Below are 26,410 nucleotides of genomic sequence, written 5' to 3' on the forward strand. Positions count from 1 at the left end.
CTATCTATCTATCTATCTATCTATCTATCTATCTATCTATCTATCTAGAGAGAAGCGGAGAAAGAGAAAACTCCCTGTTGACCAGAAATAAAAGATTAATCCAAATATCAGCCCAATTGATTTTTTTAAAATTGTGCTAATAGTACTCAGACACATTTTTCCTTTTAGAAATCTTTTCCCGTGTGGAGATTCAATGGTTTGCATTATTGATGACCGAGAAGATGTCTGGAAGTTTGCGCCCAATTTGATAACTGTAAAGAAATATGTATACTTTCAGGGCATAGGAGATATTAATGCACCCCCTGGATCCAGGGAAACTCAAATGAAAAAGAAAGGTGGGTAACAAGTGACATTTCACAAAAAAATTTGCAAGTTAACATTTTGTTTTATAATTCTACACACTTAGGGGCTATATATCTGCTTTAGGTGATAGAAATTTCAGGACTGCTTTTTGATAGTTATTAGAGGAAGATTTTATAGTTGTATGGGTGTTGTTTAAATCTGCTTTTAGTTTTCTACTAGTAGTTCACGTTTTTAAAAAAAAAAAGAGTACTATCATTTTTCTCTGGTGTAGAGATTTGTCCCCAGTATTTCTTAAGGAGAGAAACTGTATGGCTGAGTGAGGAGAGTGCTAGATTTGGAGTCAGAAAGATCTGGGTTCCATCTCTACTCTAACATTCACTTGCATTTTGACCATGAACAAGTCACTTAACTGCACTGAGTTTCAGACCTTTTTAAGCCTTTGTCTATGAAGTTTTGATGGATTGTGTTGAACATCGATTCACACCAGATTCTTGATTTGTTGATGTATTGCTACTCCTTAAAAGGAACTATATTTATATCTTCATATTCAAACCAGTCATATTCCAGAAAATAAGCTATCTCTGTTGGCTATAGAATTAAGTTTGGGACAAGGGAGGTACATCTTGGGACTATTTTCTAAGAAATTTTGAGTAGTCAGAATCCCTAGCCTAATTCCACAGTAAGAACTAAAAGAACATCTGGACTGTGAGCCAAATTTTCTTTGAAAAAATTTTATCATTGGAAATATGATCTGTATGTTCCTTACTCACCATAAGACAAGTTAAGAATTTTGAATGCTTAAATCTTTTGCTTTTACTGTTCACATAACATTTAGTGTACTGCAATGGTAACTTATGTTACATTATACCTTAGTACTATTCTTTAAAGTTAATACAATTTTCAAAGTAGTTAATTGAAGTTCTGGGACAAATTGGGTGACTATAATGACTTAAATGATAAGAAATCACCACCCAGCTCTTTTATTAAATATATAGTATGTGAATGAGCAAATTGGAATGGGAAGGGAAGTTGCTTTAAATAAAGTAATTTATTATGGCCTTTTTTAATTATGGGAACTTTTTTCCCTTTTATATGCATATACAGTAAATCATTCTTCTAAAACAGCTGAAATCTCAGAACAAACCACATCCCTGAAAGATGGTGAAGATGGAAAGAACTCTTCTTGTGTAGAAGAACAGAGCAATGGCCTTGGGAAATCCACAAAGGAATTGAATGGTAGTAAGGTTGTACACAGTGAATCCTCCAAATGGTGTTTAAGTTCTAATGATAAAATAAATGAGAGACATTCTTTCCATGGTACCACTGATCACATAAGAGATGCTACTAGTACTAATGATTTGATAACTGCCAAGGAATCTCAGATTTCTTCAGAACGGGATGATAGAAAATTATCAGAAAAACATCCTGGCCAAAGCAATGCAGGTAATGATTTGGACTTTGAACTCTCTAGTGACAGTGAAAGTAACAGTGAATTAGATGGTCGCAAATCTGCTTCCTCTTCTGCATCTGATAGTGAAAATGAGGAGAAGAGAAGCTGGAAGAAGTCAAAAGCCATACAAGAAGAGGCTTCTCAGCAACAGGACAGCACAGACACAAGTGAGGAGAAAACTGTTGGAGTCAATCATTCGACACAGTCTGGACCTTCTGTACATCTTCATGGCAAAGTCAATGACCTTGAAGTACCGGAAGAAAGTGAACAGGATGGCCTTTGTGATCTGGGAAATGGCTGCACAGACAAAAAAGAAGCAGAGACAGAGTCCCAGAATAGTGAACAATCTGGGATTACAGTGGGTGAATCTTTAGATCAGAGCATGGAAGAAGAGGAGGAAGAGGAAGAAGATAATGATGAAGATGATCATCTCATATACCTTGAAGAGATCCTTGTTCGAGTACATAATGATTATTATACAAAGTATGATAAATATCTGAATAAGGAGATCCAAGAAGCACCTGATATACGGAAAATAGTACCAGAATTGAAAAGTAAGGTGTTGGCAGATGTTACCATAATATTTAGTGGGGTATGTCCAACAAATTTTCCAATAGAAAGGACACGAGAACATTATCATGCAACAGCACTTGGAGCTAAGGTCAATAAGAATTTGATTTTGAGTGCAGATGATCCCAACAAAGCAACTCACCTTATTGCAGCAAGGGCTGGTAAGTAGTTGAAATTTGTTGGACTGATAATGTCAGGTTTTTCTGGACTTTGCAGCCATATTTTCTTTTGGATCTAGGTTTTTCAGAACACTTAAGGTGGTAAATATTTCTATATTGACTTCTCTCCTTAATTATCGTGCTAACAGTATGTAGTGTTTATTTAGTTTAGTGTGTATTTATTCAACAATGAAATACCAAATGAATTTTCCAAATCATTGCATTTCAGGAGAGAATACATTGATCATTTATAAATAAATTCAAACCTGTTTACTTAAAAAAAATCTTTTGCGTATTCCATACTTCCATAAGTATTTACTAAAAGCAGTTACAATGTCCCAGGCACTAGGGAGGCAACAGTTAAAATGACCTTCTGTGCCCTCAAAGACCATGCATTTTAATGGAAGATAAACTTATTCTCCTTCATGTGGATAAGTCACCAAAAGAAAATGAATAGTGTTGGCAGGACATAAACTTTGGAAACCTCTTAGGCATATGAAGTTGAGCACCTCAAGCATGTAACAATGGTAGTCAGGGCCATTGATTAAAATGCTTCTAAAACTTTATGAATTTTGAATGACATGCAAAAATTTTGACAAGACTGGACCCCCATATATAATGTCCTGACAGTATTGATAGGAAGACTGATGTTTTTCTTCTTCGTTTTATCTACCCACTCCAACTACCTTAAGAATAAATTGAAAATAAACTTATTTCTGTTTGTTTACAACTTATTTTTCTTTAATGCTCAAGGCATACATAGAAGCAGGAGAAGATTAATAACATGTCAGAAGTGCATTTATGTTAATTATTTCATTTCTGTTCCTGCCATTCACCACTCATTACATTGTTTAAAATCTTGACTTTAGGTGTAGCATATTTTTAAATACCAGAGAGGAACTTAAAATCTTTGTACTTAGTCAAAGAGAGGAAAGGATTCTTTTTTCTTCTTGTTGAAATTCTCAACATGCTTTAAAAGGGACCTATGTGATAAAGGAGTATCAAATATTTATTAAATATTTACCACACACTAACTTGTTGAACACATAAACTTTGGTTTTGGTTTGGGGGGGTGGTTTTTGTTTTTATTTTTACCTCAAGGAACTTAAATTCTGACTGGGGAGAGGAGACTACTAACAAATGTGAAACAGAAACTAATGCAGACCTATATATATATCTAAATGCTGAATGTGGATTTCACAGGGGGAGTAGGCTTTCATGGAAGAGTTGGAATGTGAGCAGGGCCTTTTGAAGGATCCATAGTTAAGATTAGTGTAAGTGGAATAAAGAAGGTATAAATTTCCAGATGATGAATATACAGGGCAAAAAGAAGTTTGTTTCAAAATTTGTATGCCATAAATTGTTTTTATTTCATCATACTCTGAGTTGACCAGTTGCTCTCTTGAAGGGACTAGACTAATTACTATGATATTTATTTCTGCTTCAATAAAACTTTAGGGCCTAAGGCCGTCAGCAAGCATTAAGTGCTTGCTATGTGCCAGGTACTATGCTAAGTACAGGAGATACAAAGGCAAAGCATCATACCTAAAGGGCTCATGTTCTAATGGGGGAGACAACATGCAAATAATTGTGTACATCCAAGATTATATATAGTTTAAATGGAAGGCTGTTCTGAAGAAATGCACTAGTAATGGGAGGAACTGAAAATGGCCTTTCTCAGAAGGTGGCAGTTTTGAAGGAAGCCAGAAGAGCATTGTAGGCATAGACAACAGCCACTACCACATTGCTGACTTGAGGCTGGGAGACTAAGCAAAATACTATTACAATAACTTTGAAGTAATGAGGGCCTACATCATGGTGGCAGCTATGTGAATGGGAAGAGGGGGACAGATAAAAGAGACATTATGAAGGTTCAAACAAAAAAAAAGATGAAGGCAAATTGGGTATGAGCAGTGTGAAGAGTCAAGGATGACACCAAGGCTTATGAGCCTGGTTGAGAAAGGACAGTGTTACCCTCAAATAGGAAAGTTAAGGAGTGAAAGACTTGAGGGGAAAGACATTGAATTCTGATTTGCTGTATTAAGTTTGAGATTTCCAGGAGACAGTAATGCCAGACTTGGAAGATAAGAGAGAGGGTAGAGTAGATTATATAGATCTGGCAATCTTGTGCATAGAGATGATAATTAAACCCATGACAGTTAATGAGATCACCAAGCAAAATAATACTGGTGAAGGAAAAAAGAAAGGTGCCAGGACAGAATCTTTGGAGATACCCATAGTTAATAAGCATGACTTGGATGTGAGCCAACAAGGGAAAGAGTTACACAGGTAGGAGTAGAGTTAGAAGAGTAGTGACTTGAAAACCTAGAGAGAAGAGAGTTTATCCAGCTAAAAAAGACAGTTGACATTGTCAAAGACTGAAGTGTGGTCCAAAAGGAGTTGATTGAGAAAAAGTTTGACAAGAGACCATTAGCATCAGTATTAATCCTGCTTGTTGCTTGTGCACAAACTTGGCTTCTTTCCTGGGTTCTTGAATGTCTTCTGCTTCAGTTTTCTGGCTCACAATTGCCTGGACTCTCTTCCTGAATTGTGTACTTAATGCCTGCTGTGATCTCTGATATCTTACTAACCTATCAACCTTTGCTTTTTTGTATGGCTTTAATCCTGGTTTAGCCCAAGTTTTAACACTGACATATTCATGATCTGATTTTAGTCACCGTTATCTCTCCTTTACCGATCAGTGTCCTTGTTCTCCAGACCTCATCTGTTTCTGTATCTTTCTTTTTGGATACTTGGTCATTTCCTAGTTCCTCTGGTCCTGGGTCTTCTTTTTGTATCCTTTACTGTTCCTGCTTTTATTCTATACTCTGACCATTGGGTTCATTGTACCATGAGGAAGCTGGCCTGACTAGAACTAGAGCATACATGTTGGTAAATAATAGGAAGTTTAGGTGGAAAAAGATTGAGAGAGTGGCAGTCAAAAAAAATAGGGTACCTTTGAGGGCTTTTGAGCACATTGGTGGTATGGAAAAATTATTTTAAAGGAAGATTAATCTGAGAGTAATATATATAATTGGTTGGATGCAGGAGAACTTAGAATTGAGCTTTTGCAATAATCCATGTGTGATAGAAACTGGACTGAAGTTAACTATAGAAAGGTCCCTTCCTTCCTTCCTTCCTTCCTTCCTTCCTTCCTTCCTTCCTTCCTTCCTTCCTTCCTTCCTTCCTTCCTTCCTTCCTTCCTTCCTTCCCTCCCTCCCTCCCTCCCTCCATTCATTCTTCCCTCTATCCCCTTTCTCTCCTTTTATATTTTGATAACTATTTCAATATAATTGGCTTCTTTTATAATTCTGTTTTGTGCATTTAAAATATTATACTATGAAGAAGTCTTATAAGTATTCCATGGCACAAAAAAGGATAAAAATTTTTGTTTTAAAAGTAGGAAATTTATGATTTAGTAATAGCAGAAAAATCAAGGGAAGAATTTCAAGATATCCAGTGCAGCAAAGAAATCAAGGAAAAATAGGACCAAAAATCCTATCCAGTGAGTTTTTATTAAGTGCCTACTTAATAATTCTACTTAGAGGTTATGTGATCACCCTCAATATGTGCATTATCAGATTTATTCTTCCCCTATCAACTCTCTTTATATCAGTTAGTTGTCAAAACCATCTTCCAAATTGCAGATCCTCAAAGTCAGAATTTTGCCATCCTTAATCTAGTCACAAAATCCTTGGGATTCTTCCTTTGAAATGCACTAAGCACTGGTGATACAATTAATAAAATTGTATTAAAGAAAAGAAAGACAGTAACTGCCTTCAAGGAGTTTGCAATCTGGGGAGTGAGCATCTTCAGAAAGGGAGACACGAAAGTGGGGGGAGGAAAATACCATAGGGTACCTGGTTCTAGGGTATCTTGTTCCACGGAACTGAAATCAGACAGACCAGCATAGAGTAAACTGAGATTCCAGTTTCTTTCTGCCCTCTATAGGCATAAGGAGGAGTTTGGTACTCTGTCCTCCAGCTCCTCAGTCAGAGGGGAAAGGAAGCCGAGGCAGGAGGTATTGGTCAAAGCTTGAGTTAGCTACAGAGTGGTGAGTTTAAAAATGATGAATTTTTCCTGAGCGAGGCATCTTATTCTGTAGAGCTTAAATCAGGCAGGGGAAAAAATGCAAAATTGAGTGAGTAAAAAGAAAGCCATTAATTGTGACAGTTAAAGTTGCTAAAGCCTATCCTGTCAGAATGCTAGAAACACTTTATTTTTTTTCCAAATGCTTTATTAACTTCTGATTTACATCATTCATTTCTGCAAGATTTTGAGTTACAAAATTTCTCCCTGTTTTTCCCCTACCCACCACCCCAAAATAGCAGTCCCACAGGATATCTCCTCTCCCATATTTTCTCCCATACCCCTTTCAACTTTTCCAGTGAATCTCTATGCCCCAGTGCCTGTATATCTTATTTCCCAATAACATGTAAAATAGTATTAATAATACTATATACATATACATACATACATATATATAATATATATATATATATATGTGTGTTTAAACATTTGGTTTTAAAACTTTGAATTCTAGATTCATTCCCTTCCTCCCTTGTCATTCACCCTTACTGGGAAGATAAGCAGTTCAGTATAGGTTGTACATGTGTGGCTAATGCAAAACAATAACATAGTAGATATATTGTAAAAGACTGACTATATTTCCCTCCCTCATATCCCACTTCCCACTTGTTCTATTCTCTACTTTGATCCCATCCCTTTTCAAAAGTGGGTGCTTCCAACTTCCCTCCCCCCCCAGCCTGCCTTCCCTTCCATCATCCCCCCTCTCATCCCCTTCCCCCCTACTGTCCTGTAGGGTGAGATACCCTATTTAGTGTGTATTTCATTCCCTCCCTGAGCCAAATTCAATGGGAATAAGGTTGACCCATTCCCTTTTGCCTTCCTATTCTTCCTCTCTGTTGTGACCATTTTCCCTTGCCTCTTCTATATAGTTTACCCCATTCTGTCTCTCCCCATCTCCTCTTATTATATTCCCCTCTCACCTCTTAATTTCACCTTTTAAGTATCATCCCTTCCTGTTAAATTGGTCCTGCGCCCTCTATCTTTGTATACTTGTAAACATATGCCCATAAACCCTCATATATGGACACACACACACACATATGTTTCTATTCCCTTCAACTACTGAGAAAGGTTTCATAAGTTACAATTACTGTTTTTCCATGTAGGAATGTTAATAGTTCAACTTTGATAAGTTCCTTATGATTTCTTTTCCCTGTTTACCTTCTCATGCTTCTCTTGCTTCTTGTATCTGAATGTCAAATTTTCTATTCAGTGCTGGTTTTTTCAACAAGAATGCTTGAAAGTCCTCTATTCCACTGAATGACCATATTTTCCCCTGAAACATGATACTCAGTTTTGCTGGGTAGGTCACTCTTAATTTTAATCCCAGCTCCTTTGACCTCCAGAATATCATATTCCAAGCCCTTCGATCCTTCAGTATAGAAGGTGCCAGATCCTGGGTTATCCTGATTGTGTTTCCACAATATTCAAATTGTTTCTTCCTGGCTGCTTTGTAATATTGTCTCCTTAATCTGGGAATTCCAGAACCTGGCCATAATATTCCTAGGGGTTTTCTTTTTGGGATCTTTTTCAGGAGGTGATCAGTGGATTCATTCAACCTCTATTTTGCCCTCTGGTTCTAAAACATCAGGGCAGTTTTCTTTGAGAACTTCTTGGAGGATGATTTCTAGGTTCTTTCTTTGATCATGGCTTTCAGGTAGTCCAATAATTTTTAAATTATCTCTCCTGGATCTATTTTCCAGGTCAGTGGTTTTTCCCATGAGATATTTCACATTGCCTTCTATTCTTTCATTTTTTTGGATCTGTTTAACAGCATCTTGATTTCTCATAAAGTCATTAGCTTCCATTTGCTCCAATCGAATTCTGAAGCAATGATTCTCCTCAGTGAGCTTTTGAGATTCTTTTTCCATCTGGCAAATTTGGCTTTTTAAGGCATTCTTCTCCTCATTGCCTTTTTGAGCCTCTTTTGCCATTTGAGTCAGTCTGTTTTTTAAGGTATTATTTTCCTCAGTCAGGCTGTTGACTCTCATTTCATAATTTCCTTGCATTGTTCTCATTTCTCTTCCCAATTTTTCCTCCACTTCTCTTATTTGCTTCTTAAGGTCCTCTATGGCCTGTAACCAGCTTGTATTTTATTTGGAAGCTTTTGGTGCAGGAGTTCTGACTTCACTGTTTTCCTCCTGTTCCATGCTTTGCTCCTTTTTGTCCCCAAAATAGGAGTCTAATGTTGGACTCTTCTGTCTGCTTTGTTTTCTTTGCCTGGTCATGTCGCCCCTCAGTCACTTGACCGGTAAGCTTTTTGCCACAGTAGGACTCTGCCACCAGACAGGGGAGTTTTCATCCCAAATGCTGGGTTTTTTTCAGCTGCCGGAGGTATTAGATGGGTGCCCTCTCTGAGGTCTCCACACACTCTGGCAAGCTGGACACACGCCCCAGGACCTCCACTCTAGACGGCAATCCAGATCCAAGAAGGTTAAAGCAAGAGCAATTACCCCTCAGACTGGTGCTTGGTCTCCCTACACTCTGCAGGCTAGGAGCTGAAGCTGCCACATGGCGCCACCTGGCTATGCCAGAGTCTCAGAGGCTTCTTGCCCTGGGGGCAAAAGCCACGCACTCCCACTTACTGGGTTCCAAAGTCCAGACTGCACTGACCTCTCACTTTGTCCTTCGCATCTATATGTTGATAAATCTGGAAATGGCCACAGCTGCTGCTGATCTGGAGTGCCTCTGGCTGGAGGCTGGTCAGGCCTGCCCTGGGGCTAAAGCCTCAGTGTGGGGCTGGGCTCAGCTCCTAGAGCGCTGTGCTGGCCAATTCCTGCTGGCCTGCTGGGCTGTCCTCAGTGGGAGGTTAGCTTCTCTGTGTCATTTTGTGGGTTCTGCAGCTTCAAAGTTTGTTTAAAGTCCCCTTTTTACATGGATTGGGGAAGGTGAAGGAAGGAGCTGTGGGGGGTTGTGCTTCTACTCCACCATCTTGGCTCTGCCCCCTAGAAACACTTTAAAAATTGGCAGCAAAAGAGAAATAGCAATGTGACTAGAGCTAGCAGCAGGATCAGCCCAGGATGGAGAGACCTGTATAAGAAGCAAAGAATCTAGTGGAAGACGTAGTGAATGGAGAGCTAGGTCCCTTAGTGATTGGAAAAAGATAAAAGGCACCCGTAAGAAGGGTTAGCAAAGAGAAAAGGAAAAACCATTCTTCTGATAAGACCAGAGGAAAGCGTGCAATGTATACTTCCATATATTGAACATATTAGATTAATCAGAAGTTAAAATTACTTAAGCTAAATACTCTTGCAGTTCAGCATTCTGTGAGAATATATTTTATTTTTCCTGATCACTACTTGTGTCTTTTATCTATTTTAGGATACTCCCCTCATCTCCTAACCCCCAAGCCTCTGAATCTCCATAACATGCAGATTTTCACTGTTTAAATCAAGCTAGTAGAAGTCACTATGTAAATGAGATCCGTAAAATCCCAATTAACACCACTATTTCTTTAGAACTTTAGGGTTGATTTATGGTACAAGCTTCTACTTCCTTGGTAGCCCCCCCTACCCAGCTTCCTTCTATTAATCCCTGTCATTCTTGACTATTTCTTGTTTAGGCAAAAATTCTTTTGTCCTGTTATAATTTCCATTTTCCCCCTGAAGACACCACATCTTTGCTACTATCTCTCAAGGAATAAATATGCTCCTTTTTCTCTACTTCCAAATCCTTTCTCTCCCATCATCACTCAACAGACTCTTTTTCTTTGAAAGATTATATCAGTTGATTATAACACCCAGTTCAAGTGCTTGTTGCTGCTCATCTAATCAACTCCTTAGAATACTCTTTCCAATGCTCAATTGCTTAAGTATCTGGCTTAGAACCATCAACTTTGAAATCTTTTGGTGAGGGGGGGTGAGGAGGGGAAGTACAATTATAGTCTTTATTCTTTTTTTTTTTCAAGAAAGCATTGCTTTGTGATATTTTTTCCACTCTTTTTCTTTTTAGAAATTATGAGACTGAGTAGCTTTAAGATACATCAGAACCAAATAAATTTTTTTTTGTTTGTACTTAGAGCCAGACATTCTTTTCTGCTACATCTTGAGTATAATACATACAACATAGTAATGAAAGAGCCCAAATGTTGTCATTCTGCTATTAATGCCAATGACAGAAAATCATAAAAATGCTTCCATGTCCGTTCCATTTGTCCTTGTCCTGTTTTTATTTCCAAATAGTCTTGGAATAACATAGCTTGGCTTCACAAAATTTTTTGTAGGTTTATTTTCTCTTTAATTGTTTCTCTCTATGTTAAGGCAGTACTGTGCCTAATCTTTAATTTTCCTCCATATATATTCTTATATACTTATCTATTAAAATCCTACTTGTACTGGTCTATTCAGCATTGTTCTTTGCTGAAGCCCAGTCTGGTTGTATGTCAAGGACTGTCACTGACCATGGCATACAGTATTGATTAAACTTTCTCTTGCTTGAGGACAAGGGAATAGAGTGGCAGGAGTTCCAGCACAGGTGGCAATTGGGTATGACAAGCCAGTATGAAAAATCAGGAAAACCAATGAGTGAGCTAGAAGGAGCCAGAGATACAGGGCAGTGTTAAAAGAAGACGTAGTCTCAAAACCTGAAGTGGACAATGAACAGTGTCTGAGAGGAAGCCTGGTGGGAAAATGATCAGAGTTTGAGACTGTAAGGGTTCAGTACTAAGTGTTAGGAGTTGATGTAGGTAAAGAAAACTTGTTCAACTAATCACCCTCAAGATGTATGCATTGTCTGACTCTTAACTCTTCCTGTTGGGAGTCTGAATAGATTTTAGGAAAACGTGTGAACTTTGGGTGAAAATTTAAAACTTTGTTACTTCTTTAATTAATTCATTTTTGATTTACAACATTCAGTTCCACATGCTTTTGAGTTCCAAATTTTCCCCCTTTTCTCCCTTCCCCCCTCCCCAGGACAGCAAGCAATCTGATATAGGCTCTACATATACATTCACATTAAACTTATTTTCACATTAGTTATGTTGCAGAGAATTATAACCAATGGAATGAACCACGAGAGAGAAAAAAACAAAGAGCAAATTATATTATTCAATCTGCATTCAGACTCCATAATTCTTTTTCTTTATGTGGATAGCATTTTCCATCACAAGCCTTTTGGACTTGTCTTGGAACCTTGCATTTCTGAGAAGAGCCAAGTGTCTCAAAGTTAGTCATCCTACAATGTGGCTGTAACTGTGTACAATGTTCGCCTGGTTCTGCTCCTCTCACTCACCATCAACTCATATAAGTTTTTCCAGGTTTTTCTGAAGTCTGCCTGCTCACTATAGCACAATAGCATTCCATTGCATTCATATACTGCAACTTGTTTAGCCATTTCCCAATGGATGGGCATCCCCTCAATTTCCACTTCTTTGCCACCACAAAAAGAACTGCTATAAATATTTTTGTATATGTGGGTTCTTTTCCAATTTTTACGATCTCTTTGGGATACAACTTTAGAAGTGATATTGCAGGATTAAAGGGTATGCACATTTTTATAGCCCTTTGGGCATAGTTCCAAATTGTTCTCCAAAATGGTTGGATTAGTTTACAATTCTACCAACAATGCATTAGTGTTCCAATATTCCCACATCTTCTCCAGCATTTATAATTTTCCTATTTTGTTACAACTTTGTTTCAATAAATTGATCTTCTTTATAGTCTTGTATTTTATACATTTAAAAACATTAATCTTGTGGAAATGAATGTTGAAAACTAAAAATAAATTAAAACAAAAAAAAAACCATTATTTTGAGGAGTCCATAGACTTTACCAGTCTTTCGTAGGGGGTCCCTGCTCTAAACTCACTGTATCTCCTGTCAGTGGAAGAAATCCTCGTACTGCCCAAAGCTTTACTAATTTCCCTGCTTTTTGTAAGGGGAAGACATTCTTCTTCTCCCAGGAATCTTCTGAGGCGTTGCACCTTGGGCTTGATGAGGGATTACTTGGTGGCAGCCCAGTGTAGGGTTAAATTTTGAGAAGAACCTAGAGTTAAAATCATTGTTTGAATGTAATGAGGAGCTAATTATGGAGCAATTGTTATAGCGGAGCCATTTTCCTGAGAGCCTCTTCCACCATTAATTGGAATACTGAATCCACTGGTGCTGCTATTTGCCATTGAAGGATGGAAATGGAGGCAGTTGGATGATGCAATAGATTGAATGCTGGACCTAGAATCAGGAAGACCTGAGTTCAAATGTAGTCTGGGGCACTTATTAGCTATGTGAATAAGTTCACTTGACCGCTGTCTGCTTCAGTTTCCCTCATCTATACAATGGGAATAGTAATCACACTTACCTCCTAGGGTTGTTGTTAGAGTCAAATGAAATAATATTTGTATAGTGTTTTGCAAAACTTAAAACACATTATAAATGCTAGCTAATGATAGTGATGATGATGATAACAACCCAAGTGTTTTTTCTCTGGGTTCTAGTCCATAGAATTGAACTTGCCTCCTGACATCGACTGAAATAAGGAGCACCAAACTTATGTGATAGTGTGGAAGCTCTTGGATGGCTCTCTCTGTTCTGTGCTACCAGGCGGTTGGGTCATAATCAGTCATTCAGTAACAAAGCCATTACCCTGTGCCAGGCACAGCCCCAAATGCCGGAAATACAAAGAAAAGCAAAAATGTGCCCCCTGCCCTTCAGGAGCTCACAGTCTTAAGGGGAAATGACATCCAAGCAAGTGTGCCGGGAAGTACATCAGAGAGAAGGCGCTAGTGATATGCAGGGGGCGGAGGGAAGGTAGGAGAAGGAAAGGCTTCTTGTAGAAAGTGGGATTTAATCTTGAATCTTGAAGAAAGCCAGAGACAGAGGCGAAGTGGAATAGTATTTCAGTTTTAGGGGACAATCATTGAAAAATCATGTAGTTGGGAAATGGCATGTTATTTTGAAGGAACAACCAGAACACCGATGTTGCCAGATGATAGAGTAATCAGATGGGGATAAAGGATATGAAGACTGGAGAGATAGGAAGAGTCTGGATTGTGAAGAGCTTTAAAAGCCAAACAAGGATTTTATCTTTGATCCTGGAGAAAATAATAGGGGGCCCCTGGAGTTTGAATAGAATGTGATAAGGTCAAACCTGTGCTTTAGGAATATCATTGTGTAAACCAAGGGAGGATAGACGAGAATGGTGAGTGAGTGGAGTGAAGGGGACAAATATGAGATGTTGTGAAGGTAGAAGTGATGAGACTTAACAAGAGTTTGAATAGGTGGAGTGAGGGCAGGAGAGGAATTGAGGGTGTCCCCTAGGTTGCCAGCCTGGATAACAGGAAGAATGGTGCTTTCCTTGTCAGTAATTTGGATATTTGGAAAAACTTCATTAATATCCCTCAAGCCTCCACAAGGAAGACATAATCCCTTAACTGCCATTAGAATAATCCATTAAACAGCTCCCCCTCAAAGCCTCTTTTTTAATCCACTAAGAACTTTCTCAGTACCATTGTTGGTGCTGTAGATTTGTGAAGGGATGTAGTCATAGTGGAAAGGCATGCGAGATAAAGCAGTAGCATTAGTCCATGAATTGCAAACCCTCTGGTCTCTAAGTATCTGTGTCCTCAATTTCCTTGACCTACATGTGGCAAGCAGCATGGTATAAGAGAAAGTGCTAGATCTGGAGTCAGATTCAAATCCTGACTCTTAATATTTAGTAGCTATGTAACAATGGCTAAGTTAATTAACCTCTCCTAGCTTCTATTAGTTTATCTGTAGAGACTTATACTTGTAGTGCATATCTCACAAGGTTTAATGTGCTAATGTCAGTATCATATATTGAACTAATATCTTTGTTCTATCTTAGCTATTCACAGGGATGATCATAGTTTACATTTTACCATTAACTATAACTACTATATTAATGATCCTGAATTCTGAAATTCCTCATCTTTTCATCTCTCCATCACTTGCTCTCCTTTTAAACCTATTCTTTGTTCTCTCTGTGACCTCTAGCACATACATTACTTTTTGCCTCAACAGTACCCTTGCCATGGCTTCATTTTCCTTCTCTCAGGTTAAACCTTTAAACTATATACTCTCCTCTTTCTTTTGAATCTTTACCCCCTTATCTTGTCACTATTCATAGTTTACTAGATAATCCATTCCATCTTCTTAATCTACTCCTTTGCCCATGCTTTTAAATGTTGCTGGAAGAAGTCTTTCATCCCTGCCACTGAGAGATTTGACCTAAGAGAAAGAATGGGTCAGAGTAAATGGATGGCCTTTGAGCCACACCTTCTTACTCTAAAATTCTATTAATTGTTTGTAACTATAACTTGAATTAGACCTTTGAAGTTGCATACTTCTCTGTTTCCTAAGTAGACTTTCCTTTTTTTTTATCTTTCCCCTGTCAGTGGCTATTCCAAACCTTTTCTGTTCTCTTCCAGCCTTGTTTAATATCTCCTTCCTGTTGGCAGAGAATGTTTCCTGTTTGACTCATGAGATCATGCATAATGCGCTTCTTCCCTTTTTCATTCCTCTAGAACTCCTTTATGTTATCCTTTATCTTCTGATTCTATATTATAGTTTTAAATTTATTTTTAGTTTTCAACATTCATTTCCACAAGATTTTGAGTTACAAATTTTCTTCTCATCTTTCCCCTACTCCCCGCCCCAAGATAGCAACCTACTGAATACCCCTTTCCCTAATCTGTTCTCTTTTATAACCTGCCTCATCCCCCCTCTAACTTTCTAGTAGGGCAAGATGGATTTCTATACCCCAGTGCCTGTATATCTTATTTCCCAGTTACTTGTAAAAAACAATTTTTTTAACATTTGTTTTTAACACTTTGATTCTTTCCCTTCCCTCCTCACCTACTCCCACTGGGAAGGTAAACAATTCAATAGAGGGTGTACATGTGTAGTTACATAAAATGTTTCCATAGTAGTTATATTGTGAAAGACTAATTATATTTCCCTCTATCCTATCCCACCCGCCACTTATTCTATTTTCTACTTTAACCCTGTCCCTTTTCAAAAGTGTGTGCTTCTAACTACCCTCTTCCCCAATCTGCCCTCCCTTCTATCATCCCCCCTCTTATCCCCTTTCCCCCTACTTTCCTGTAGGGTAAGATACCTCCTTAAGCCAAATTCAGTGAGAGTAAGGTTAACTCATTCCCTTTCACCTTCCTGCTCTTCCCCTCCATTGTAACAGTTTTCTCTTACCTTTTTTATATGAGATAATATACCCTATTCTATCTCTTCCTTTCTCCTCTCATTATATTCCTCTCTCACCTCTTAATTTTATTTTTTAGATATCATCCCTTCCTGTTCAACTGATCCTGTGCCCTCTGTCTATGTATACATGCATCCACATATATACTCTCACATATGTATTTATATACGCATATACCCTCCCACATATATACATACATATGTATGTATACATATATACATATATATTCCCTTCAACTATCCTCATAATGAGAAAAGTCTCATGAGTTACAATTATCATTTTTCCATGTAGGAATGTAAATAGTTCAACTTTAATAAGTTCCTTATGATTTCTTTTCCCTGTTTACCTTCTCATGCTTCTCTTGCTTCTTGTGTTTGAAAGTCACATTTTCTGTTCAGCTCTGGTTTATTCATCAAGAATACTTGAAAGTCCTCCATTTCATTGAATGACCATATTTTCCCCTGAAGCATTATATTCAATTTTGCTGAATAGGTGATTCTTGGTTTTAGTCCTAGCTCCTTTGACCTCAGGAATATCATATTCCAAACCCTTCAATCCCTTAATGTAGAAGCTGCCAGATCTTGTGTTACGCTGATTGTGTTTCCACAATGCTCAAATTGTTTCTGCAGCCAGCAGCTGCAGCCCTCCCTCTCCCCCCCAAGAAGACCATGTTCTTCTCCACCCAGTTCCAACAGAGTTCGCTACTGACCTTTTATTTTCTCTCTGGTGTTTATGGGTTGAAAAGTCTGGAAACCACCACAGCTGTTGGTGATTCATTCTTCTGAAGTCTGCTCCAGCTGGTCTGTGCTGCTGGTTGGGGCCACCTTGATTTGGGCCTACCTGGCTTCACATGGCTCCACTCCCAGCAAAGACCCTTCCTGTTGGCCTGCCAGGCTGCCTTCAGCAGGAGATTTGTTTCTCTCTGTCACTTTGTGGGTTCTGTGGCTCTAAAATTTGTTTAGAGTCATATTTTACAATGTTAGAAGTGGTTGGAGTGGAAGCCCAGACAAGTTCCTGCTTTTACTCCCTCATCTTGGCTCTGTCCCTGTATTATAGTTTCTGAGGAAGAAGAGGAGGCCCTCCTAGCCCTGTCCTTGTACCCTCCCCATCCTTATTTGTTTCTTATCTGTAGACTCCTTTCCTGCTGCTTCCAATTATGCATCTTCTCTCCCTGTCCCTCCCATTCTTCAAATTCCTTCCCTTTACCTTGTTATGCCTTCTAGCTGCCATCTTGCTTATGTTCTCTATTGTATAAAACTCCAATAATGGCATTTATACTCATGTCTTCATTTATGTCTCAATCTCCCACTCATTTCAAAGTTTCCCACTCATGTATCAACCTCTTGTAGTCTGCTTTCTGACCTTACTTATGCAGCTGTCCCCCAAGATTACCAGTTATTTCCTAACTATGGAATGTAAGGACCTTCTCTGCCCTCATCCTTCTTGATTTCTCTGCAGATTTTGAAACTGATGTTCATCCTCTCTTCCTGGATACCTTTTCCTTTGGTTTCTGTGGTCTTGCTTAGTCTTGGTTCTTCACCTGCCTGCCTGACTACTCTTTGGTCTCTTTTGGTGATTTCTCAGGGCTAAATTCTCTTCTAGACTCTGGTGACTTCCAGATCTCTATATCTAGTCCTCATCTCTTTCCTGAATCTATTCTTACCTTGTCATTTGCCTTCACCTGAAGGTTGGCCACCTTCACCTGAAATCTTAACATGTGGAAAATAGAATTTTAATTATTTGCCCTCCTAAATCCACCCCTCTTCCAAACTTTCTTATTTCTGTTGAAGGCTCCATGATGATGATGATGATATCATCATCTGGTCTTTATATAGCACTTTAGGGTTTACAAAGCTCTCTACAAATGTTATCTTATTTGATCCTCACTACAACCCTGGGAGGCAGGTGCTATTATTCTCATTTTACAGATAGGAAACTGAAACAAGCAGAGGTTAAGTGATTTGCTCAAGGTCACCTAGCTAGTTTTGTCAGAGGCTTTATTTGAACACAGATCATCCTAGCTCCAGGTCCAGAGTTTTGTTCACTGCACCACCTAACTGCCTATCCTTCTAGTCACTCAGATTTGTGTTGCTCAGTTGTTTTAGTTGTGTCTGGCTCTAAGGGGCGGCCAGGTGGTGCAGTGAGTAAGAGCGCCGGCCCAGGAGTCGGGAGACCTGGGATTGGTTCTGGACTCAGATACTTAACACCCACACACACAAAAAAAACTGGCCACATAACCTTGAGCAAGTTACTTAATCCCAATTACTTTAAAAAAAAAATCAAGGGCAGCTAGGTGGCACAGTGAGTAAAGCGCCGGCCCCGGAGTCAGGAGGACCCGAGTTCAGTTCCGGCCTCAGACACTTAACACACACACACAAAAACTAGCTGTGTAACCTTGGGCAAGTTACTTAACCCCAATTGCCCTCCAAAAGGCAGGAAAAAAAAGGTACTAGAGTAGTTTGCTGAATTTTCGAGCTCATTTCACAGATGAGGATACTGGGACAAACAGGATTAAGTGATTTGCCCAGGGTCACATACCGTGCTTCCCCGATAATAAGACACTGTCTTATTAATTTTTTTGGACAGAAAAATACCAGAGGGCTTATTTTCAGGGGAGGGCTTATTTTAATGAACATTGACAGCAATTTTAATAAACAGGTAAATGTGAACAAAAAAATGTACCTTTATTCAATAAGCAAATCACTGGGGAAGAATAGGATGACGCGCTCACTGCTGCAGCTCTGATTGGATGCAGCTCGGAGCACGGTGTGCGTTTCACAGGGGGGGGAAGGCGGTGCATACAGAGGGTACTGCAATGTAGCGTGTAGCACAGGGGATCACCTTGACTACAGTAGCAATCTCAATAGGGCTTATTTTTGGGGGAGGGCTTATTTTAGAGGACTCTTACACAGTAAGGGGGGCTTATTTTTGGGATAGGTCTTATTATCGGGGAAACACGGTAGATAATAAGTGCATGATGTTAGATTTGAATTTAGGTCTTCCTAACTCTAAGCCCATTACACTATCTAGCTGCCCATCAGGTTTGCAACCTCAGGGTTATATTTTGATTCTCTATACCTACATCCAAGTAGTTTCTCTAGTTCTATTGATTCCTCCTCTACAGTATTTCTCTTCCATCCCATATTTCCACATACAAGCACATCACTCTGGTATAGACCTTCATCACTTTCTTCACTAGATTATTATGATAACTTCCTGATTATTCTCTCAGATTCTATTTTCTCTCTCTTTTTTTTTTAAAGCAATCAGGTAACTTGCTCAAGGTTACATGGCCAGTTATTTCTGGGTGTGGTGCTGAGTGTCTGAGCCTGGGATTTGATCTCTAGGTCATCCCAACACTGGAGCCCGTGCTCTTACTCACTGAGCCACCTGGCCACCCCTAAGCAATTGGGGTTAAGTAACTTGCTCAAGGTTACACGGCCAGTTATTTCTGGGTGTGGTGCTGAGTATCTGAGCCCGGATTTGATCCAGGTCATCCCGACACTGGAGCCGGTGCTCTTACTCGCTGAGCCACCTGGCCGCCCCTAAGCAATAGGGGTTAAGTAACTTGCTCAAGGTTACACGGCCAGGTGTTTCTGGGTGGGTGCTAAGTGTCTGAGCCCAGGATTCGATCTCCAGGTCATCCTGACACTGGAGCCGGTGATCTTACTCACTGTGCTACCTGGCCGCCCCTCTCTCTTTTTTTTAATAGAGCTTCTGCACAGCTGCTGAAATAATCTTCCTCCAAAATACATAACTGATTATGCCCCTCTCCTGCTCAGAAACCTTAAATGACTCCCTCTTTCTTCTTGGATAAGATGCAAGCTCTACAGCATGACTTTTACAGCCTTAAGATTTGGAGACTTAGGGGGGTGGTACTTGCAAAGGAGATGGTGAAGCATATTCAGGCCTGGCTCTCACCAGTCATGACTCCAGGAACCCAGTGTGTGAAATGCACAGATGAATGACTTAGTTCCTCTATGGCATGGTCTCTGGAGGGTGCAGTAGTAGGAAGGAAGATAGCAAGAAGATGGCTGAAATGATGTAAATAAGAGATAAAAAACACAATTGTGCCAAAAAGCAATTTGGTAACCCTTTTTTGAATGTTTATTGTTTTTTGTGGGGGCAGTCATGGGGTTGTTTTAAATATCTCACTACTTAAGCATTAATTTTTAGAGTGATTATTTTAACACTAGGCACAGAAAAAGTAAGACGAGCTCAAGAGTGTAAACATCTCCATGTTGTAAATCCTGATTGGTTGTGGAGCTGCTTGGAAAGGTGGGACAAAGTAGAGGAACAACTCTTCCCTCTAAAGGAGGATTACATCAAAACACAAAGGTAAAAATGCTTAATTTTTCCACTTTTCCTCTTGAATCAATTCATATGTGGGTTAAAAAAACCAAGAAAGTCTAGACTAGATGTTTTAGGTCTCTTCCATCTCTAAAATCCTATAGCTTTCTAGTTTGCTTCACTTAGTTCATTGTTCTTGAAAGGCAATGTAGTACGTTTAAAAAGAAGCTCAGGACATCACCTTACCCCTCCTTCCACTTCCACAAGTGACATTATTACTTACTTAGCCAGAAGAATAAGTCTTGGGACACCTTAGCATTTCAAATTCAGAAGAAAACTTCAGATTCTTTCCTTTGAATGAACAAAGGTTGAAAGCTTCAGAGATGGTGGGAATAATTCATTAATTAGTGGGTTTTACATGTTAACATTTAATAATTTACTGTCACTTAACTCCCTTTTCTCATTTTAAATCCTTTGTTCCAGTCTGAGCTTTGTTTTCTCTTAATATAATCAATCTAGAGGCAATTTCATTTTTGTAATTCTATTCCTTCCTGAATTTTCAGAATGTACCTTGATTTTTTTCATAACTAATTTTATTTGATCTAAGCCAAATATGTTTGTTTCACCTGACATTTTACATTGTCCTGATCATTGCTCTTTTCTATTGAAGTGGTTAATCAGGATTAGTTAATCAGAGAAAGCAGCATCACATAGTAAATAGAGGGCCAGTCTGTGTCCCAGATAACTGTTTAAACTAACTTGCATATGGCTAATATGAAAATATATTTTGCATGATTTCACATGTATAATAGGTATCACATTGTTTGTCTTTTGAATGGGTTGGGAAGGAGCTGGAGGGAGGGAGAAAACTTGGAACAGAAAATTTAAAAATTAATCTAAAAAGTACCCAACTAAATTGTATAGCAGTTAATCTTCTTTGGCAGATGTAATTTCCTTATAATAATGAGATCACAGGTTTGTAACACCACTCCCTCCCCCAAATCTAGTTACCTGTATTAGTATCTATTATGTCTGAGCTAAAAGATGAATTTTTATTTATGTATTGCCTGACATAAAAATAATAGAGGGAGGTGAGGCCTCCAGAATCTAGACAATCTCCCTGTTTTAGCCCAGAAAATGGAACATAGCATCTTATTTAGAATGAAATCATATTGATATTCTAATTTAAAAATTACAGTATAGTTTTTATTTGTGAATGGAGTTTAGATATTATTTTCTACTTTACATATCCTTAGCAGTTCTTCATAACAATATTACAAATTCTTTTGAAAGTGGAGTTGGGAGCATCTATTAAATGTTAAAAGGTATCTGTCAGAACAACAAAATCATTTTTTTTTTTTAGTCCACCTTCAGTATATTGTAGAGAAATCAAAAGCACCATGTTTTATTTAACCCTTCTCAGCTTGGAGGAGTGTTGAAAAATTTTCTAAGCAGAAGGCAAAATGTCATAGCTAGATAAACAGAAGAAATTTATTACAGGAAATCTGTGGCATATGTACCCTATAATGGTTCCCAATACTTTCTGGCATCCGGATTCCTAATGGGGGCAGTATAACACATCTGTTTCTAGTAATAATGGTCACTGGTGTATAACTATTTTTCATACCATGGCAATTGATTATTTACTTACATCTTTGAAGATTTCAGGAACCCCAAATCATTGCACAACTTTATAGTATCCTCAGAACATAGTTGATGTGCCTAACTCAAAGAATTTGCTAATAATTGATCAATTAACTATTGGTGACTGACTTTTTTTTTTCTGGAATTGACATGAGGAGCCTGTGTTGTTCATAGTAAAAAAATATCATGATTCTTCTTTTCCATTGAATACTAATATTAAAAATATTTTCTAATTTAAAACTGTTCAATCTTTATCCAACAGGGAAAATAGTCCAGCAACATTTCCTGATATACAGAGTGCTTTTCCAACAGCCTTGTTCCATCCAACACCTATCCATCCAAAGTGTCAGCCTGGTCCAGAAGTTCGAATTTATGATTCTAACACTGGGAAGCTAATCAGAAAAGGGACTCAGAATTCTGGACAGTCTCTATATATCCAGTCACCAGCTTCTCCTGTCACATTACCAGTCCACGGAGAACATTCTTCTTTCAGGTACATTAGTTACTTCTGGACCTATCATATTGTGAAAAAACCATTTTTCAAAATTAGAGATTTTCATAAAAGTTCATTCACTTTGTTATCAAAATGATTATATTTAAAGAATTCTAAAGCATATTTGCATATGAAGTTAAGGAATTTGCTACTTTCCTTTTGCTGGCCAGAGAATTTGGATTGGATTGTCTGAAGTCAAACTTAAATAATTGAGGGCTGAACTATAATCCACTTATCCATTAACAATTCATACCAGTTTATTTACTATTAGTATTCAAGTGCTGCAAAATCACTACCTCATGATCACAGAATTATGATGAAAAATTCTGTAGTTCGGACTCAGAAATTCATTTTGAAACATGATTCAAACAGTATTTGTGTGTACACAGTCACAGAGCACAACATAGCATAGCAGTTCTACACAATGAAACCCATAAAATTAAGAACAATAAAGCTGAATGGTTATGTCATAGCTGGTATCTTCTTGACAACAAAAAAAAGAAAAAAATCCTTCGTTTGATCTTTGCGTGGAGGGTGTAAAGCCAGGATAGTAACCCACCCCCAGCACATGGTCATAGAGTTTATTTAAAGTAACATTGCCCCAAATAATCTTTTCTCCATAAGCGCTTCAAAGATGAGAGACATTGGATACCTTAGATGAAAACCAGCCACCTTATAAAGTGTTCTCATTGTTTCCAGCAAGGCATAACAGAATATTAAATGTATGCTTGCGAAAACTTAGGGAAATCCAAGTGAAACATTTCTTCTAGACTCTTGTCATATAGAAGAGTTGTTAACCTTGACTCAGAAATCACCTGAGAGCAATGAGGAGAAGTTACAGAGACAGAGATTTAAACTCGATATGGTGAAAACTTCCTGGCAATTGTGAACTTTAAAAAAATTTGAATTGGCTGCTTCAAGAATTACTGAGTTCACTTCACTACAGATGTAAAGGAATCAGCAGGGTAATAACATGGGAGATGGGATAAATGGAATTCTATTTCAGGTACAGTTAGACTGGATAAGCTCAAAGGTACCTTCCAACTCTGGGAGTCTGTGATTCTCTGCACCAACTTCTTTCCTTTGGAAAGATGGTTTGACCAGTATTTGAGGTGGGAGTGCTCCTTGGAGTAGCTTTAATTAATCCTGCTTCCTGAATTATGAATGTGTGTACACAGTTCCTTTTCCTTTCTCTCCTCCTTTGTCCTACCTGTTTCAGTCAAATTACAGGCAGAGGGGTTTGTATGATGTGAGCTGGGGGGCAGTTAGCACTATTGGTTCCCCCTGCTCAAAGCATCTTCTGCCCTATAAATTTGAGTCCCCATAACCAGAAAGGGAACATAGGACCCTTCACATGTGAAGACTTTGTTGCCATCCACATGAAAGCCTCATAGCCCTAACCATGCCATTCTCATGAAGGTGACACCAAAGCACCAGAAGCTGTGGACCCTTGCTGTACCAAGTGCTTGATTACTTTCTGTATTAACAAGTCGAACTTCAGTTAGGCAGGCTCTATTTCCAGATGCTCTAAAGGGGCGCAATAGTGATGCCATCATTGGAGCTTTCTGAAGAAGAGAAATTGGATCAGGAGAAAGCACTGATCACCAAGTGGAGAAGGCAGTAGCTGCTGAAAGGAAATGCTGACTAAGCCAAACAAGCCATTCCCTAAAGGCACTAGCGCTGCTGAGCAGAAATTATATGATTGTGAACCTGACCACCTGAGTTACTTCCAAACCAGGCCATTGTCCAAATAGAGTTTACAGGCCAGTCTGTGTAGAGCCCTGCTTTTGACATCTGAGATGTTCATATTATTCTAACGTTAGTGAGATTTCATTGAAAGTTTTTTGTTTTATAAAAGTTGATTTAGATTTGACTTTTCTTTCTTACCAATAATTTAATAATTACTTTTCTCCCTGTTATTTTTTTGACTTAAGTGGTATGTTGGTTTTTTTCCCCTTTTTCCTTGTCTTTTCTTCCCCACCCCAACCTCCCTTTAAACATTCTCTTCAAACTGTGGCTAGTTATTGCCTCTTCCTTTATATTATAGGACTGTCTTTCTTTCTACCTCCCTTCTTCTTGCCTTCATTTTAATAATACATTTATTATTTTGTCTCTTTCCTCTTACCTATTTCCTTTTCTTTATAAGTTGTGAAAATAGCACCCTCTCAATCCAAGTGATTTTGTGTAATTCTCTTCCTATATTTCTAGTTTCTTTTCTGAATCACTGCTATAATAGAACAACACTGATGCCTGCTATTCTATGTAAATGATAAGGTTATAAGGAATTTTGAGATAGTCAACACAGCAGCTATTCATCAAGAACAGCTGAAAAGAAAAGATTATTTCAGGCGCTTTTCAGATTTTTGAAGGATAGAAATTGTATTAATAGATTTTCTTGTGGTAGGGGGTGGCTACGTTTGCCTGAGTATATTATGCCAGTATTTTTTTTTTAACTTAAGAATTTCATGAATTCTTATAAACTGAACTGAATCCAGACATAATTGAGTGGTTGTTCATTTTAAAATATAACCATTATTTGGGATTAAAGCATTGCTGGATTTTGCTAAAGTCATTGTAGTGGGATGCCACCTTTTATCTCACTTGTTCTTTATTGTACAAACCAATTAACATAAAAATATTGTGATTATTTTTAATCAGGTTATTTCCTGTCTGTAATCCTTTTATTTTCCCACTTCATCCTTCTTGATAAATATGCTAATTATATGGTATGCATTTACTTAACAAAAGTATGCTTTAGGAAATAAAGTTGCTTTAATATTGGGAACAGCAGCAAAAAACACACAAGAAATATTAATATATACGCTGAAGGAATTTTTTTTTTTATCCCACATGTTTTTCATGTGTACTCTTAACAGTACTGACTGATCTGGTGTGGTTCCCCCCCATTTTTTTTTTCTCACACTGTTAGGTGAAACATTTTGATGATGGTAGAAATAAAATGATGTATTTAGATATTTGGCAGAAAGTGGGAGAGATATATTATTCTGTATTTGTAATTCCTACTTGCCATGTGAGTAATAAAGACTAGTTAATTAAACTGATTAAAAGTTCAATGTATGAGAGAGATTTCATGTATTATAAAAATATATTTTGCTCTGTTTCAGGATTGCTAGAAATTCAGAGTGATTTAAAAGAAAACCTAAACATTGATAATAGATATTAAGATCTTGTTTAAATTTTCTATTTTGAGCATTTAAGAATTTCATTTTTAAACAACTTGATTTTATCTGGTCCTATTGCTTACCTTTGAAATCTTAATGCCTGCATCTTTTTAGTTCCTGCAGTGAGAGTTCTGACACTAGTAGAAAAGTACATTGTACTTGTACCAGATGCCATTTATATTTTATTTTTATTGTGTAAAGTTTCAATAGTTGCCTGCCTAAATTAGTGACTTTTTCACCTGTCATCTGTTTCAAACTATTGAGGGAAAAAGGTAGCCAAAGATGAACATGTGAGCATCTTTCATTATCATGTCAATTATCAGTGAGTGCCAAATTATACAGTGAAAAGTTCAAGATAAGGGAATTGAGATTGCAACAGAATGAAACAGTGAATTGAAATTTACAAGACTAAATTTATCAAAGATAAGTAGAAATTATATGTTGTAGACTTAGAACTAGAAGGTACCTCAGAGACCATCTAGTCTAGATGTTTCATTTTATAGATGAGAAAACAAGCCCAGGGAGTTAAATGACTGACTGAAGGTCACTCAGGTAGCAAAAGAGAACTAGAATTCAAACTCAGATCTTCTGATTCACTGTAGTATGCATTGTTGTGCTCACAAGTTCCATTTTTCTTTTACAGGATAGGGGGATGCACTAGATAGCAAGCAGTTCATATAAAACAGGCATAAACTACTATGAAGGACTTCCAGCTCAACAAGTCAACAATGTGTCATTGCAGCTTAGAAAGCTAACATAACATAACATAAGCTTCATTCAGTATGGGAATTACAATGTCCAAAATGAGTAAAGTTAGCATTCTATTATACTTTTGCCCTGATCAGGTTACATCTGGATAGTTATGTTCTGTTATGTTTCATAATTAGTTAATAAACTATTAGGGAAAAAAAAAGTTTTATTTTCAGGTCTGAATTCTCTCCCTTTCACTTCCCTCTCATTCACTGAGAAATCAAGAAAAGCAAAAACGTTACAATTATGTATAGTTAAGCCAGAAAATTCCCATTGTTAGCTATCATCCTGCCTCTCTTACCACCAAAAAA

General features: G+C 38.0%; 1 protein-coding gene across 3 annotated transcripts in view; it reads left to right on the forward strand.

The window, feature by feature from the left end:
- The window catches only part of CTDP1 (CTD phosphatase subunit 1), a 188,535-nt gene that overhangs the window by 42,694 nt on the left and 119,431 nt on the right, over positions 1–26,410 (forward strand). For all 3 annotated transcript variants that reach the window (XM_069095010.1, XM_069095009.1, XM_069095011.1), the window contains 4 exons: positions 169–335; positions 1,408–2,484; positions 19,937–20,078; positions 21,937–22,167. In XM_069095010.1, coding sequence (XP_068951111.1) covers positions 169–335; positions 1,408–2,484; positions 19,937–20,078; positions 21,937–22,167 — 1,617 coding nt within the window. The remainder of the gene's footprint in view (positions 1–168; positions 336–1,407; positions 2,485–19,936; positions 20,079–21,936; positions 22,168–26,410) is intronic.

The sequence above is a fragment of the Petaurus breviceps genome, unplaced genomic scaffold (genome assembly GCF_028583685.1).
Source record: "Petaurus breviceps papuanus isolate PSGF00001 unplaced genomic scaffold, PetGlider_PUasm1.0 224, whole genome shotgun sequence".
NCBI lineage: Eukaryota > Metazoa > Chordata > Mammalia > Diprotodontia > Petauridae > Petaurus > Petaurus breviceps.